The sequence below is a fragment of the Carassius carassius genome, chromosome 28 (genome assembly GCF_963082965.1).
Source record: "Carassius carassius chromosome 28, fCarCar2.1, whole genome shotgun sequence".
NCBI lineage: Eukaryota > Metazoa > Chordata > Actinopteri > Cypriniformes > Cyprinidae > Carassius > Carassius carassius.
In genome coordinates, this window is record NC_081782.1 from 29802826 (window position 1) to 29821589 (window position 18764).

General features: G+C 37.8%; 1 protein-coding gene across 1 annotated transcript; it reads left to right on the plus strand.

Annotated features, from left to right (window-relative positions):
* The first annotated feature begins 786 nt into the window (after window positions 1–786).
* pcsk7 (proprotein convertase subtilisin/kexin type 7) lies at window positions 787–18742 on the plus strand. The gene is made up of 16 exons (XM_059514975.1): window positions 787–974; window positions 1988–2393; window positions 3379–3513; window positions 3730–3895; window positions 5094–5184; window positions 5358–5412; window positions 5679–5817; window positions 6647–6747; window positions 8107–8274; window positions 9112–9222; window positions 9306–9408; window positions 15265–15421; window positions 15511–15613; window positions 16176–16258; window positions 16391–16508; window positions 18048–18742. Exons 2-16 carry the CDS (start codon window positions 2025–2027, stop codon window positions 18273–18275), a joined length of 2127 nt encoding a protein of 708 aa, XP_059370958.1. The 5' UTR covers window positions 787–974; window positions 1988–2024; the 3' UTR covers window positions 18276–18742.
* Window positions 18743–18764: the final 22 nt, after the last annotated feature.

Genomic DNA, 18764 nt, shown 5'->3' on the forward strand with positions numbered 1-18764 from the left:
GCGGCTGAACATTTTCAGTCAAGTTTGTCCTGGCAGCAAGAGCAGTGAGGTCTATAAATACTCGGAGAAAGATGCCAGTGTTCCCAAGTGTCCCAGAAAACCAGCAATGTTTCCCAAGCCTTGAAAAGCTGTAGAAAATAAATAAAGCTTCATGCTGAGACAGACACTGATGAAGCACCGCTACATATGTCTGAATTTGAATTTGAGGTAGTTTAGTTCAAGTAGATCCATTACTGGCCCCAAACCCACATCTTTCTGTGAAATTGAGAGCGAAAACCTCTCTCCCCTTAATTAAACTCCTATAGCTCTATTATTTCTTCAGTTGATTAACTGAAAACATAAACTTCAGTTGATTCTCCTTATGCTACAGATGCAATTGAAAGGACAGAAACAAACTAATGATGATGCACATTTTTATTTAAAACCTCGATTTTCAAACATTTTTAAGCCAGGAACACGAACACAATGAAGGAACAAACAAACAAACAAACTAAATAACACTTTCCAGCTATTAGATTAATAACAATACCACTTGATCTGTTTTAGGCGACGCGGTCACGTGATATGTGTTATTTTTCTCAGCGTACTCTAGTTGTGGTCCAATCACAATGGAGTAGACCGTAATAATGTTGGACTTGATAATTGATTGAATTTAATGATTTATCAGATTAATGTGAGAGATTTCTATTTAAATGTTAGATACGACTGAAATTAAACAATTCGATCATCATAAAAATAGAAGAAGAATTTTTTTTTCTCGTGACGCGTTGGCTCACACCGGATATGACGCAGAGGATGACGATCGCGGATGTTTATCGCGTCAGTCTGAGTTCTCTTCTAGAGTGATGTCGCGGACCGAGTCCAGAGCGATCAATAATGACTTTAAACAGTTAGGGAATAAAATAATAATGACTCTGAACAGTTCGGGAATAAAACAGACAAATGATAGTGAAATACATCATCGTTGCCAGAAGGTGAGATGATTATTTATTTCTAACCTGCCAGTTTCACTTTCTTCAGTGCTTAGCTCAGGTGTATTTGATTCATAATTGTATTATGTTTCATTATTGTGTATTTAGTAGGTATTATTAATTAGTCAACACTTGGTTTAGTCATCTGCTGTATGTATTGTAACGTGTTTTAATAAACGGAGCGGCGTGTTTCGACCTCTTCCGGTTTGATAATAAACAGACTTCACTCACAGAGATTATTCTTTTCATTTCAGACACATTTGACATATATATATATATATATATATATATATATATATATATATATAGATTGATATGATATGGAAATAAATCATATAGTAAGTGCACTAATATTACATGTTCATTTTTTTGGTTTATTTCATGTTTATACACATTTGACGGTAAAGCTTGAGTTGGGAAGCTTACAAAATATATTTTAACAGTAGTATGCAAAATCTTTATGTAGAAAAGATAAATATTGTACACTTATTAAATGTACCACTCTTCTTATATCAAACTGACCAAGACCTTCAGTGATTATGTGATTTAGTCCTAAATTGAAGAAAAGTTTTTTTTTTCAAAGCACTTTGTGAAATTTTTTAATTCATACACAACAAAGAGCGAATCTCAGACATAGTCTGATTTCTTGATGATTTGATATTTTATAATGGTATTGTAATTGTTATTTTATAATTTCATCGTATAAAGGAGAAAGTATAAATGAATGATGAGTGCTCCTCTGCTACCATCTACAGGTTATAATGATGTTTTCATGTGTTTTTATTTTTATTTTACACAAGTGTTTGTTCACCGCAGTATATTTTGTTCATCCCGTTGAAAATATCATTCAACTTGGATCATTTAGGAGCTCTAAAGTGCTGGAAAGAGTTGTGTGAAATGCTTGTAAGCCATTGAAAATTGTTTGAATTTCTCTCTCAAGAGGAAGAATAATATAATGGCATTGGAGTGTGGATGCTGATCTCTGTCTGTCTCAGTTAATGAATGTTTCCCTGCAGCTGATCTGATGTGGAGCGAGCGCTGTGCTGCTGTGTCATGATGTGTCTCCTTCATCTGCTGCTGCTCTGGGTCTCAGCGGTGCTCAGCCGCTCCTCGTCCTCGTCCTGCGGGCCGGGCCGGTCCTGGGCGGTGCGTCTGGACGCGGTGACGGCGGGGCTGTCTCTGGAGCGTCTGGCACACAGCGTGGCGGAGGAGCTGGGTCTGGAGAGCCACGGGCAGATCGGGCAGCTGGAGGGACACTACCTGCTCTGCCAGCGACCGGAGGACAGCACAGACGTGCACTCCACAGAGTCAGCTCTGGACCGAAACCCTCATGTGCTCTGGCACTCACAGGAACACATCCTCAGACGCTCCAAGAGGAGCCTGACCTTCAATGACCCCAGATACGCCAGTCAGTGGCACCTGGTGAGCATCCTGTGGCATGAGCTAGAAAATAGATTTCCTTGATGTGGAAAAGTGGACAGAATCACAGACTACGAGAAAAATGTACATTTTTGATTCAGTAATTAAATAGGAGGACTGCATACAATCAATCATAAAGATGCAAAGGAGCACAACATTTCGTCCCCTAGGTTCTATCTGCATTCCGAGTAGTTTTGAGATATTGAACTTCAAAGTTTTTGCATTCCATTCGACTGTGTAGATAGAACCTTATTGTTTTTTTAAATAAAAATCCCATAATGTATACAACATAAAGAAATCTATCACATAATGTAAATAAGTTGTCACAGAATAACAATATGGGAATAACTCAATTTTGACAAAAATGTCAGATAGAACCGTATAATTCCAAGGGGACGATTTCTAGAAACCTTCCAAAAGTTAAAAAAATGTTTGGAAAGTTTCCAGAAATGTGTGCACATCCAGAAGACCCGAAATTGGGTTCAAAGAAACAAAAATATACAAATGATATTGATACACAATAAATAACGTCCACACACTGACCATTATAGCTTCAAAAACATTTAGTTTTCCAAAAAAAAAAAAAATATATAGATATACATTAATTAATTAATGAAAAAAGAGCAGTGTTTCAACCAGTTAGGTCTTCATCATCCACTATACTCTTGTTGATTGAGATTATAATGAACTTTTTATAAGCACAGGTGATCATAATTAACACACACATCATATGACTGCTGATTAGAAACATGAACACCAATCAGAAATCTATGCTTAAAAACAACAACAATAATAATAAAGAATTATTTAATTTTCATTTGTTTGATTTACATTTTAAAAGTTTAAGAAATGTAAAAATGTAATAGTTTTATGCCTTCATTTGATTATCACTGTTTATGATAATAATAATAATGTACATCTGGGAAAGAATAAGTAAAAGTGCATGACAGTTGGCTCGAAGCTAGATCTCCCATCTCCACATTTGCAGCACAACGATGTGAAGCGAGGGATGGATGTGAATGTGACGGGTGTGTGGGAGAGGAACATCACCGGTGCGGGGGTCACTGTGGTCGTGGTGGACGACGGCGTTCAGCACACACTGGCAGATCTTCAGCCCAACTACGTGAGTCAATCACCCCTGACTGCTTCAGTACACCTCATGAGCTTCTGTTCCTCCAGGTCTGAACATCAGTTCAGTCAGGTGCTTAGGATGCAGATTCACAGAGTGTCACCACATCATCACTTTAAATGCAGTGTTTACTTACACAGACAAAGGGCTTTCTGCAGTAATCGGCCTGTGAAATTGGTGGAGGTTTATCACAGGATTGGTGTTTTCTAGAGTCCTGAGGGTAGTTATGACCTGAACTCGAACGACCCTGACCCCATGCCTCACCCTGACGGTCACAGTGATAACCATCACGGCACGCGCTGCGCCGGAGAGATCGCCGCCGCCTCCAACAACAGCTTCTGCGCCGTCGGAGTCGCTTACAGAGCCAGAGTCGCAGGTCAGCTCGCACGGTTTATCACACAACATCTGGTTTTCTGATGCATTATATTCGTCATACAAAAGCTTTAACATGTTAAATCGCTTCTAATCAGTAAAATCCCTTCTTTTTAACTCCAGCAATTCCAAATAAACCATTATAAACAACAACAAAAAAACACTGAATAAATAAACAGCAGGCATTATACTTGAATTATTAGAGAGGAGCCATGATCAGTGAACGAACCTATGAATTCATTGCCCAGCCCTAATTAATCCCATTCCAGAGGAATCATCTTTGAAGAGAAGTGCTTTCTAAAGGCAAAAATGTAATGTTAATATTGTCATCAATTTACACTTGCATTGCAGAGGGATATAGCTAGTATAATTGATATATTGGTGAATTCAGCCCAGTATTCAATGAAAATATATGCTCTGAAATGCATAATACATAGTGCTGCCAAACGATTAATAAAATAAAATAAATAAAAGTTTTTGTTTGCATAATATGTCTGTGTATATTTATTATGTATATATAAAAACACACACATTCACTATATATTTCGAAAATATTTACATGTCTATAATTATATGCACATAATTTATATTATTGGTGTTAACATCACCTATTTTTCTGAAATATGTACATGCATGTGTTTGTGTTTTTATATATATATATATATATACCTAATAAATATACACAGTACATATATATTGTAAACACAAACTTTTATTTTTTATGCAATTAATCGTTTGACAGCTCTAATAAACACCCACTGTATCCAAGTAAATTCAAAATGTTAAATGCATTAATAAAATAATGTCATATATGTAATGCATGTACAGGTCCTTCTAAAAAATATAGCATATTGTGATAAAGTTCATTATTTTCCATAATGTAATGATAAAAATTAAACTTTCGTATATTTTAGATTCATTGCACACCGACTGAAATATTTCAGGTCTTTTATTGTTTTAATACTGATGATTTTGGCATACAGCTCATGAAAACCCAAAATGCTTGTCTCAAAAAATTAGACATTAAATGGCTGTTGAAACGTCTGTCTTGGCGCTCTCTCACATGCAAAGCACAAAACATTGTTGAAATTGTGAAACAACAGATTGCAGTATTCATTGCAGTGTTTTACATTGGTCAAATGTAACACTGGTAATATTGTCTCCACCGGGCATTATTTGTGTGTTTGTGCATGTCCTGGTAGGCATCAGAGTTTTGGACGGACCCCTCACAGACAGCATGGAGGCTGTTGCTTTCAATAAGCATTACCAGGTTAATGACATCTACAGCTGCAGGTGCTCTTTGTGCACGCTCACTGAAAAACACATACTATAAGAGTATAAGTATATACTATATATTGTTCGTGTTAGATAATGCATGAACTGCTTGTTTATAATCCATTAAACCATGGTAACTTGTCCAGTTTAGAATGGATTGAAGTGTATGACGTGTATATGTTGTGCTGCAGCTGGGGTCCGGATGATGACGGCCGTACAGTTGATGGACCGCATCCCTTAGGCAAGGTCAGGCTGTCTGGAGCTTCTCATTTACATTTCATTCATGCATTTAATTATGAGAATCAAAAGACATGCATCCTTCAGCATAAGACTGGCTGCACCTCAGCAATGTAATTAGTTCTCTGTACTTTTACCAAGACGATACGCTTGCATAAAATCAAACAGGTGCATTTACAACAACATGTGTTTCCTGCCATTACCAGAGTTCATCAAACAGTGGTTTTGAGTAATTGATGCAGGTTTTGCTCTAGCCTGTCTCTGTCTGTCTGCAGGCGGCTCTGCAGCATGGCGTCATCGCAGGCAGGAGAGGTTTCGGCAGCATCTTCGTCGTGGCCAGTGGTAATGGAGGACAGTATGAAGATAACTGCAACTATGACGGCTATGCTAACTCCATCTACACCGTCACCATTGGTAATGATACGGGTGTCAAATCGTAGTCAGGAGCTTGCCTGATTCAGATTTCAGCCCGGAATTATGTTTCTTTTCTCTAATATCTGTATTTCTATATTTGTTTTAGAGCATGAAAAGGGATAGCTCACCTGAAAATGAATATGTGCTGTTAATTTACTCACTCTCAGGCTTGAGAGGCTTGAAATGATTGTTCCCTGCAAGAAACTGAACATTATTCATAACATCATTACCTGTAATCCAGAGCCTCAGGTAAATGGTACGGAGATTCGTCTGCTTTGCGAACAAAACCGGCTCTTTCTGGTGAATTAGATGAATCACTTCACCAAATTGTACTTTGAATGAAAGGGCCAAATGACTGTTTTATGGTTTCTCACGGTTCGTGTAAAACGGTGAGTTGGTGAAGACTAGTTCATCCACTTTATATGCTTCAGACATGTTAAACATCCATGATTATTGGGTGCTTTAATAAGATAATTGTGTGTATGTTATGATTACATAAATTGATTCATCAGTTATTTGAACCAGTTGAAACAAACTGTCCGAAAGAACCAGTTTGCAGAAAAGAATAGGTTTATAATTGAGTAAATAATGATCAGTTTCTTGCACAGACTGATTGTTTTGCTTCATAAGACTTTAGTATATCATCAGGTGGCGCGTGTTTTAATTTTGTGTTCCTCGACGTCTTTACTGTTCTACTTTAGAAAAGTCACCTACATCTCTGAAGGACTGAGGATGAGTAAATGAACAGCAAGTGTTCATTTTTGGGTGAACTGTCACTTTAAGAAAACGAAGGCTCTTTAAGGCGGTGAATGATGATGTGTAATTGCAGGAGCGGTTGATGAGAATGGCAAGAGGCCGTTTTATGCAGAAGAGTGTGCGTCTATGCTGGCCGTCACGTTCAGCAGCGGGAGCAGACTGCTGCGCAGCATTGTGAGTATCAGTAGCCTCTCGATGTCATTAGATCTCAGTATTTTCAGAGATTATATCTACAGCGATAATTAGACAGGATTTGTGTTATTCTGCTGATATCTTAAGGAGTATACTGTGGACTGGGTTAGGATTAGTCCCAGCGTTAGGATCTTTTGTGTGCTGGTCAGTTCACACAGATAGAAATTCATCTTTTCCAATGTGTTTAAATAGATGTTTACCTTTTATGGGCATTTTTACCTTTATAAAGCCATTTTTTCTGAAAGTGCATTATCTTTTGAGTCAAATTCTTATATGTAATCAGTCAATTATAATCAGACATTCGGGCTATTAAGCAAAATAAATCAGTATCAACAAAATTTGCAATGCAGAGGAAACACAGAAGCTGGCATCTAGATGCATTCACACGCTGTTTAATGAAGGACATGCATGCATTTAACCTGCAGTTACAAATGCATGAATAATGTTTTGATATATTAAACATAAAACATTGAATATTGATATTAAAATGATTTTAATAATTAAAATAGACTTTAAATGTGAAATGAAAACTGCCAGTAGGTGGCAGCAAGTCACTGTTAATAAGTGAGTCACTGCGAGTGAACCGAATCATTTAAAAGATTGGTTCATTCAGGAACGAAACATTGTGATGTTGCTCAGACACACAAACAGCACTGTTTTGTTGTCGAAATAGAGAGAAAACAGACAATATGATGTCTAAAACTTAAGTCTCTTAACTTATTGTTTAGTGAGCTGTTATAAATAATATTACATATTTGTAATCATGGTAATTTTTGTAGAAAAAAACTGATCTCTTCATATGAAATTGATTTACTATATGAAATGATACAAATGCATGCATTTTTTTAAAAATTTATAATCATTCTAAATGCATTTTAATAGGCTGAATCATGCAGTGAAAGAACAGTGTAAATGCACTCACGCACTAGTCTAGACTTCATGTAATGTCTGTGTGCACTCTGCAGGGCTGTTTTGAATGGTTTTTGCAATTACACTTGATAATGTCTAATCGGACATCGTTAAAAAAACATTACGTTATTATCGCAGACTATATATTTCTATCACAAACACCTAGTTCAGACAGCAGTAGTTAAAGACTGTAACCAAACCAAGACGGTTCACTCAATATGCAATATTGCAGAATAAGCCCCGCCTCCTTAATAAAAGATCCAATCAGCAACTGGTAAAGCCACTGCATTACTGCAACTGCCGTTAAATATTCTGGTTTTTGATTGGATGTTGAGATCCAATGCAGAAGTGTTTGCAGATGAGCGTGGGTGGAGTTTAAGAGCAGTAGATGATTGCGGTGGATCTCGACGTGTTGTGATGTGTTTGTGTCAGGTGACGTCCGACTGGTCTCTGCAGAGCGGCACTGGCTGCACAGACGGACACACAGGGACCTCAGCGGCTGCTCCTCTGGCTGCTGGGATGGTGGCGCTCATGCTGCAGGTGCGGCCCTGTCTGAGCTGGAGGGACGTCCAGCACATCATCGCCTACACCGCAACACAGGTTACACAGCCCTCTCTCTTTCAATGGGATCAATTCACTTTAAATAAACTGTCCGTATGGGATACTGCTGGATAAATCACAATGATATCATAAACGATATTAGGCAAAAGCTGCTATAGTCATGTGCATCTGTGAGTGAAGAGCAGTAAATCTCCCTCTAGAGGGCGCTCTCGTGCAGACGTCCCTGTAGCGGTATCTGAGTAAACCCAAGATTCACCTCTTATTATTGATTCAGCGTGACTACATCAATATATGATTTATCTGAGGTCTTATTATAATAAAGTATATAATAATTCAGGGCAATCAAATAAGCTACTAATTTATTACATTTATTGAATAAATTACATGATTCTTTAAAGAATTTTTAGCATTTTAGTAAACACCGTTGAAGCTGCTATATTATAGGGCTGCACGATAACTTGCATGTGATTGTGATGCGCATCTTGTCAGTAAATCTCCATCATGTGCTTTCAGATGGAGCAGCATTTACTACACAGAGCCCTAGATCACTGACAAGCTACGCAAAACAGTTTGCATATGAATACATCTTAGCTGTTTTTCCTAGAGGTCGTCCTAGATTATTTTTTTTAATAGTAGAAAAATATGTACTAAAATCCACTCAACATCAAACTCTAGTTTTTCCCCCTTCTCAAATAGTCACAATGTTATATTGTGTAAAGATACAGTAAGTACATTTTTGCATTGACCGTATTTGAAATATTTGTTGAATGGCATCTTATCACTAAGAACAGTACTGGTGATAAGTGTGAAGTTACTGTAGAGTTGATGTTTTACTAATGCTACTGGTTTAACGTGGAGGTGTGTTTGTGTCTCCAGCATGACGCTGATGCTCAGGCCGACTGGGGAATCAATGGAGCTGGTTTCCACCACAGTCACAAGTACGGCTTCGGTTTGCTGAACGCCTGGAGGCTGGTTAATGCTGCCAAGGTAGATCTATCACAGCAGTGCTGCTTCCAGAGAGACACAGGCTTCATTAAGCAGCTGAGAGTCTGTATGTGTGTCTCTGGCAGGTCTGGGAGTCCGTCCCCTTCTTGGTGTCCTACCAGAGCCCGGTTTTAAAGGCCAACGAGGACATCCCAGAGAGTCCCCAAAATCTCACGCACACCTGGAATGGTAAGACATTGATTTGGGGTATGATACTGAAATGTAATTATTGGTGACACTTTTTTTAAGAACCAGTTCTCACTATTAACTAGTTGCTCATTAGCATGCACATTACTATCACATTGGCGGTTTATTAGTACTTATAAACACATATTAATGTCTTTTCCTGCATGAGCATATTTTTGATCTTTTAATCCACCTAATACCTAAACTTAACAACTACCTTATGACCATTACCAAGCAGCAAATTATGAGTTTACATAATTGAGTTGGGGAAAACACTTAGTTAATACTGTTATTATGATTGACTGTTTTCTGATCTAATATGTATTTCCGAGCAAACCATGAAAAGGGCTGTTGTGACAGCTGTGTGCTGTTCATGTGCCTCACACAGCAGTTGCCTGCCCTTTTTAGGACATGTTTGTCTGTGTTTATGTGTTCAAGTATACCGAGTAAGTCAAGTGTTGCTTCCCTTCTCCATTGAGCGCACCTCTTTCTCACGGTTCTCCTTCGTCTCTGTCTTCAGTCAGTCGGCCCGACTGGAGCATTTCTTGCTCTCTTTGACAGTTGTTCAGTCTTGTGAACCGAATCTTCTCTGACAGAGTTTGGGCAGCAGCTGCCTGTTGAAGATATGTGTCTATTAATAGCTATAAAGAAGTGAGCATCATCAGACAGACAGGACTCCTAAAGCAACATGTGCACAGCTGATCGAGCAGACCTGCAGTCTGTATTTATGTTTTATACGCATGCAATAAACAGATTCTCTTATGATTAGGGAAAAACGAACAGCTTTTCTTAGTTTAATTCACTGTTAAAATGACAAACCAGCACTTTTTTATGTAATGTAGCAAATTTGGATCAAATCTACATTTACAGATGATATTATATCAAACATTCAGAAAATAAACAAGGTATTGTTTTGTCCTTACAATCTAAATGTATGGGTGAAATGGGAAAAGTTCAATTTAATGCATTTAATTAAAATGCAGACTCATACATACTGACGAATTAACAAAGTCTAAATAAAATGGCTATAAAGTTTAACAACTTAAAATGTAACTTGTATCTACAAACAAAGGCAGTGAAAGTGAGAAGGCAGTAATGAAACATCGATACATTTTCTAATAGATGTTAGACAGTGTAGCTCCATATTTAATTTCTGACAGGTGTGAGGGACTGCAGTACAGTGCTTTATATGGATCACACTGTTTTTTAACAACACATTGCTTATTCAGCCAAACATCTTTACAAAAGAAAAACTGTTAAAACCAATCGATCTAGGACATTTATACAGTGAGTGTGTCCCTCACAGCCTCGTTCATTCGTGTTAAACACAATATGGCATCTAAACCGATCAAACGATATCGGGGGAAAATAGTTTTAATAGTGTAACAGAAATGAAATGTCCCCTCAGGAAGTATTCTTCATTTAAGTAGGTTAATATGCAACCCCTTGTGCTCGGTGAATGGGTCTGTGGTGAATGGATTGATGACTGTTGTGATTGCGTCATCAGAGAAGTGATGTCTGCGCACAACTCCTTAAAGTCATCGACTGACAGTGTTTGTATCTGACAGATAATGAAGCTTTAGTATTTTCTTTGTTGTTTATACCTTTATGTAATTGCTTACCCAGTTGAACCGGTCATTATATCCCTATATGGTTAGAGCGCTTGAGCTCGTATTAGCAAACCTCTCTGAGGAAATGCCATGGAGTTCAGTCTAATGTTCAGGATTCCTCCAAGACTCTCTTCTCTTTCAGCAGTCCTTAAGTCACGCCGTTACTGAGTCGTGTTATTAGCAGCAGCATAACTCTGTCAGCTGGAACATATCAAGCTCACATTTTACATTGTTGCTCTGTATAGAAATAAAAGTGATTTCTGAGTTACTAAAATGTTAATTACGGCCATGAAGTATAAAATGGTTAACAGGAAGGGGCCATTGAGAATTATTAGAAACATGATCATTGAAATCACACTGACTTCACCCTTGTGGATTGTTCAAATTCACTACCCTTTCGAGTTGTTCGGGATGAAAACATCCACTCAATTAAACTGCTGTAAAAAGGTATCAGATTCATATTTTTTTCCAATTTTTTTTTCTGCATAAATCTGTTAATCAACCTCAGTCCTGATCAAAACTACCAAATGTTTTAAAAAAATCCAAGATTTTAACTCTTTAATTGCCAAGTTCATAAATGATGTCACTGATTTGGGGGAAAAAAACACACAAAATGACTTATTTTCAATATAAAAGTAATTGTGGCTGGATTTTTTTTTTACTTTTTATAACAGTCTTGGGCATGTCAAAGATTAGTAGCAACATTGGCTTTGATGCATTTTTAGTTTTTGTGCAACATTAGATTTAATTTTTTTCTCCCTAATTTGTTGTTGGTGGCTGTTTTTGCCCCATTGACTTCCATTATTACGACATTTTTTGATTGCAAAGCCATGACACCATGTAATCATGCATTCTTGATTGTTTGTGGTTTTCCCTTTTGGGAAGAGGTAACATTTGTTATTTTTTACAGTTGATCACTAGGTGGGACCATTAACCCTTTAGATAGGCCTGTGCAAAAAAAGCTTAGTTTCCGACTTGTATATGAAGCTATATGGAGTATAACAGCATATTATATTGAGTGTCTATGTGTGTGTGTGTGTGTGTGTGTGTGAGAAAGAGAGAGCGAGTGTGTGTGAGAGAGACCTTTGCACACTTACCTTAATGTATTTCAGAAAATCACAATGTACACCTCAGCTCTTAGAACTACATGGAGTAAACAAAAGTGTATTTATGCACCTGCTGCCTTTTAATGGTGGTGAAAGTATTCGGTTGTTAAGTGATGACGTAAGAAGCGCTGTTTCCGGGTCCAGGCCTCAACTCGCTTCACTTGAGAATATGACCTCAGCAGCCGTTTATGAGCACGGTTTATTCATATTGATAATTTAAGTTGAACGCTTTCAAACTTACGATATACACTACAGTCTCCGTGCTCACAGCGTCCCAAACACAAATAATTTTTATATATTTTTTTTATATTTATATTTTCATTGTCTGGCTATCTGGTACTTCGGTATGGAGTTAAAGGTTAATATTATAACTTTTTCGCTAGTATTCTATCACATTGTGAGTTTATATTAGCACCTTTTGTTGTTTTCTCGTGGTAACTGATAGAGCGTTTGGACACGGAAGCGCTGCTACGTGACGTCAGACTTAACAAGCGAATAGACTAAACAAAAGCAAAGTACGTGGATTTAAACACTTGCATGCCATCGTGCTGGATATTTAATGGTGAGAAGAGCAGCAAGCAACACGAGAAAGGGCTTGACTTGTACCAAAGTTTTAAATGATTATGTAGCGTGACCCCTCCAGCGAGCTGCAGGTTATTTGAAGTTGGTATTGCATTTTGGTTCATAATACATTATGTTCATAAATTTGATTCGAAGTAGATTTTTTTACAGGATTTTAACGTTTTAAACTGGCTTTACCATCAAGAAAAGAGGAGCATTTCACTTATAGGCCATCTGTACTTTTCACCATCAAAAGGAAGCAGGTGCATAAACACACTTCTTTTTTTATTGTTTACTCCATGTAGTTCTGAGAGCATGAGGTGCATATTTTGATTTTTTCAGATACTGTACATCAAGGTAAGTGCACAAAGGTCTCTCTCTCACCCTCTCTTTCTCTCTCTCTCTCTATCACACACACACACACACACACTATAATTTGCTATTATACTCCATATAACTCCATACAAGCCAGAAACTATGCCTTTTTTTGCACAGGCCTATCTAAGGGTTAATGGTCCCACCTAGTGATCAACTGTAAAAATAACAAATGTTACCTCTTCCCAACAGGGAAAACCACCAACAATCAAGAATCTCACACACACACAAACACTATAATTTGCTGTTATACTCCATATAACTCCATATACAAGCCAGAAACCAAGCCTTTTTTTGCACAGGCCTGTTTAAAGGGTTAATGGTCCCACCTAGTGATCAACTGTAAAAATATATTTTTTTACCCTTTCCCAAAAGTGAAAACCACAAACAATCAAGAATGCATGATTATATGGTGTCATGGCTTTGCAATCAAAAAATGTCATTATAATGGAAGTCAATGGGGCAAAAACAGCCACCAACAACAAATTAGGGAGAAAAAATTTAAATCTAATCGTGCACAAAAACTAACAATGCATCAACGCCAATCTTGTTACTAATCTTTGACATGCCCAAGACTGTGATAAAAGGTAAAAAGTCCACAATCACTTTTTATATTGAAAATATGTAATTTTGTGTGTTTTTTCCCCAAATCAGTGACATCATTTATGAACTTGGTAATTAAAAAGTTAAAATCTTGGAATTTTTTTTAAAAATTTGGTAGTTTTGACCAGGACTGAGGTTGATTAATAGATTTATGCAAAAAAAAAATTGAAAAAAATATTTATCTGATACATTTTTACAGCAGTTTAATTGAGTGGATGTTTTCATCCACGATCATCCCGAAAGGGTAGTGAATTTGCCCACAGTGTACCATTGAGTTTTTGAAAAATTTCAAAGCATTTTCCCAAAATATGGGTCAAAATAAGATTTGTCACCAAAAATCATTCCATTAGCTCAAACACAGAGAAAGTTGTGGCCAAAATAAGACTCAACTTTACCCCCTAGTGGACGAAAACGTCCCCAACAACGCACAAGACGATTATCGGGTTAAGACGATTATTTTGGTGCAGAGCTTGTGTGTGTGTAACAGTTTAAGGGCCAAATATCACTATTAACTAGCTGCTTATTAACATGCCTATTATTAACACATTAGCTATTTAGTAGTACTTATAAAGCACACATTGACCATATTCTACATCCTTAATCCTGCCCAATACCTAAACTTAACTTTAGTTTGAGGCCCCAAAAGTCGTAGGTAAAGTTTTTTTTATTTTATTTTGGAAATACTCTCTCCTGAACTTTTAATATATATATAGTTTTGGGAGGCCGATACCGATATAAGGGATTGAAAAAAAGTCTGATATAGGTATATTGGCCGATATTCTTAATGTGTATATTCTGGATTCCATTTAAATGGTTAAATTAAAATGTAATAATCATAAAGCTAATTATGTAATTATGTCTAATTATTTGAATTCATACAAACCAACCATTTTAATAATAATAATAATGATTTTTTTTTTACATGCCCCCCCCCCCAAACTCATTCAAATGAATATGCAGAACATGAGGATTCATATTTAAAATAGTTTTTTTTTGCAGTTTAATATTCACAGAAACTAGTTTATATCGCTATTTGATTTAAGTGTACTGACCTGTTTTTCATTTATCCATCAAAAAAATGACAAACTCCGTGAAATTCCTTGTTATACAGTAAATTCCTTTTTTATGATTGGATTCTGTGATTCAATCCATGTTTTCTGCATCGTGAAAATCATACTGCTGTAGCAAACGAGGATGATAAACTCATTGTGAGAGTAAAAGATGGGGACATTGTTTATTTACTTATAGCATTGCGTCTCAACAACTAGGTGACAACATAGCGTTAGATCGCCATTCAACAGACTCAAGCCACTTCCTTAAAGTAAAGAATGCGCTAATAAATTGGACTGTTTTATATTTGTCTGGCTTGGTGCAAGTTTCATGTTTGACTAAAACCTGATTATTTAAGCGGTTTAATGCTAGACTTTGCCTGTAGGTTAACTAGTATTCAGATCCATGTGTGAATGCATTGGATTTGTTTCTGCTCTTTGTAATTGCTTCATACCAATGGTGAAATGAAAATCTGTTCAGACTTTGCTGTTGCATGTTTAAATTGAGTTTGCTTTATGCAAGAATATTAATATTTGAATCTCTTTGGTTCGTAGTCTCTGCGTCTGATCTGAGGCAGTCTGGCATGCAGACACTGGAGCACGTGTCTGTCACTGTGATGATCACTCATCCTCGGCGTGGGAGCGTGGAGATCTGGCTCGTCTGTCCCAGTGGAATGAGCTCTCTGATCGGGGCCCGGAGACCGCTGGATGTGTGAGTGTCCACACACTTCTGATTCACTCACACACACACCGTCTGAACCTATCAGGCCACTTTTAACACCAGGTTTGTTGTTTGAGCAGAGATACGACTGGATTCACAGACTGGACGTTTTCCACAGTGCGATGCTGGGGAGAAAGAGCCGAGGGACAGTACACTCTACAGGTCACCAACCATAGTAAGACTGTATCTAATACTATACTAATCTGTCAGGTAAACATTATAGTTTGAAGGTAACCGTTTGGAAGAAATATTCCTTTTGAAACTTCTAGCCTAATGGGCCGTTCACACAGAATGCGTTTTTCCATTGCACTGCACTACTTTCCCATTGGTTTTCTACATAGCATGTGTTTGAGCATTGTGCTCATGTCTTGTCATTTGCAGTGTCTTGTGCATGATACAGCAGTCTAAAAACATGGCGCTCGAGTTAAAATAAGTTTCACTTTTAACAAAACACGTCTCAAGGCCTTGCATTTTTCCCCATTCTACTGCTCGCGTCTTGGGTTTTCAAAGTAAAAACACTCTGAGTGAATGCCACATAATACAGTTAGGCTAAAATGATTAATGAATCATTAGAAAAGTGTGTATTTGTTATGATGCATGTCGATCTCTTGAGTAATTTGGAATGAGCAAAGGACAGATGCTATTTGAGGTGTAATGCGTCACCAGCTTTTAAAAGTAGCATAGATGCTGGTATGGCGATAAAAACAAAGCAACTAACGCATGATCTGTGTTTCTGTCTTCAGAGGAGTCATTGGGCGTCCTGAAGCACTGGAGACTCACTCTGTACGGCTCGTCTCTGTCTCATCAGCAGGTGAAAGAGAGATGGAGGTGAGCCGTAGACGACTGAAACTCATTTCATTAACCATTAACCTTTGACTGTTATATGATGCTTCAGTCCTGCCACTGAGTCTTGTTTGCCTGTTTAGTTTTAATTTACTGCATGTTTGTTTGAATTGTCAGGGTTGTTGAAGAGGCCATGGGTGGACAGTATCTAGACAGCAGTTTTGCTCTTCCCTGTCCTCCTGGTATAGACATTCCTCCTGAAATCGTGAGCCCGTTCACCTCGAGCAGCCTGAAGGTACATCTACTGTACGGCTTACACTAGGGATGCATCACTACAGTTAGTCCACGGTTCAATACGTACCTTGGTTTTTAGTAGAGTTGTTCCGATACCGATACTAGTATCGGAAATATCACAGATACCACAACAAATTCTGGCATCGGCGACTACATGAACCCATATACCGATCCGATACCATTTTCTTAAACAAGACCTAGTTATGACCGCTAGCTTTGCCTAACCGCTGCACGGTTCTTCTTCGCTGCTCAGAATGCATTGCAAACACAGGAAGTTGTGCTGTGTTGCCACAAGCAACCCCTGTTTAGAGCAGCGAAGAAGAAATGAAAACGGGCTAGCAGCACTGATCTATATATGACTGGATCGCGTTCTAAACTGCCAACAGACAGTGAAGCCGCTTCTATATTATAGATCAGTGGTTAGCAGTATGTCCGCTGTTTAGCAGTATTTCAGACTGGACCAACCAGACAGTAAAACGGCGACTAGGGATGCCACAAGTACTGCCACTTCACTACCTGAAAATGTGAATATGTGATGATACCAGCGTCTCTGTAGAACTGGTAGTAAGTTACCGACTCCCGAGTGTATTCGGTCCCCGCAGCTGCGTTCAGTCGCTTCCGTGTTAGTCTAAGCACAGGGCTCCAGACTGTAACCGAATATATATATAAAAGATTTTAAAGAAGGCTCTTCTGCTCAGCAAGCCTGCATTGATTTGATCTAGAATACAGCATAAAGTGTAACATTTAGAAATGTTTTACTATTTAAAATAACTGTTTTCTGTTTGAATATATTTTAAAATGTAATTAATTCCTGTGATTTCAAAGTTTCAGCGTTTCAGCATCATTCCTCCAGTCTTCAGTGTCACATGATCTTCAGAAAAAACATTTATTACTATTATGTTGAAAACAGCGGAGCAGAATTTGGATGAATAGAAAGTTCAGAAGAACAGCATTTTTCTGAAATAATAGAAATCTTTTTTTTTTTTACATTAGAAATGTCTTTATCATCACTCTTGCTAATAAAGTCTTCATTTCTATAACCCCCCCTCAATAAAATAATTTGTATTCCTCAAAGAGTCTAGAAAAATGTACTAGGCTGTTTTAAATATTGATAATAATAATAATGAATGTTTCTTGAAGAGCAAATGTGACCCTGGAGCACAAAACCAGTCTTAAGTGTCAATTATCTTTTTCAAAACTGAGATTTCTACATCATCTGAAGCTGAATAAATGATCTCTCCATTGATGTGTGGTTTGTTCGGAGGACAATATTTGTCTGAGATACAACTATTAGAAAATCTGGAATCTGAGGGAGCAAAACAATCTAAATATTGAGAATATTGAGTTTACAAACTATCTTCATGGAACATGATCTTAACTCAATATCCTAATGATTTTTGGTTTTGGTATGAAAGAAAAATGTATAATTTTGACCCATACAATGTATTTTTGGCTATTTCTACAAATATACTTCAGACTGGTTCAGTGCTGATGATGTGGTCTGTTGAGTGGATGGTGAAGGTGTTGTTGTGGTCTGCAGTGTCTGCTGCTGCTGGGCTGTTTCGCTCTCTTCTGGTCGCTCTATTACACGCTGGAGGTGGCCCTCACTCACTGGGACTGGCGCTGGTGCAGTATGAGCGCTACAGGACGCCACCGAGGCTTTCAGGCCGTGTCCACGAGCCCAGAGGACAGTCAGGTGGTGGAGATCCAGCCTGAGACGGAGCATGAGTCTAAAGCCCCGCTCATCGCTGCAGATGACAACACGTAGCACTCAGGGAAACCAGCTCTCTCTCGGTCTCCATTCCTTTCATTTAAAGTTCAGGTTGCTCTTTTGATCATGTGAGCTAATGCTCTATTTTAAGTTGCCTTATTCAGTTTTCTTTGATGTATTTGCTGATGTTTTGATGAGAAGACGAGAGCCTGATTGAGAGTGCAGTATTTGCGTGTATGATTGAGAGAATGTGTGGTGTGACTGATTGATTGACTGAGTGAGTGTTTTCTTGATCGGGATGCATTGAATGTGTCACTATGAGTATAAATCTGAGTATAAATAAATACCTCCGACACTTGAATTTTGAAAGACAGAAAGAGATTGTTTAAACTGGAGGTCTGCTCCCCTGCAGACGTTTTACTCAATCTAGTCTCTTTTTCTGTCTTTAATTTTCTTTAAAGCGAACTGTGGTATTCTTGTGAACAAGAACTCAGATATGTTTTGAATAAAAAACAAAAGAGAAACTGTTTTACCCTGTCTGTGATC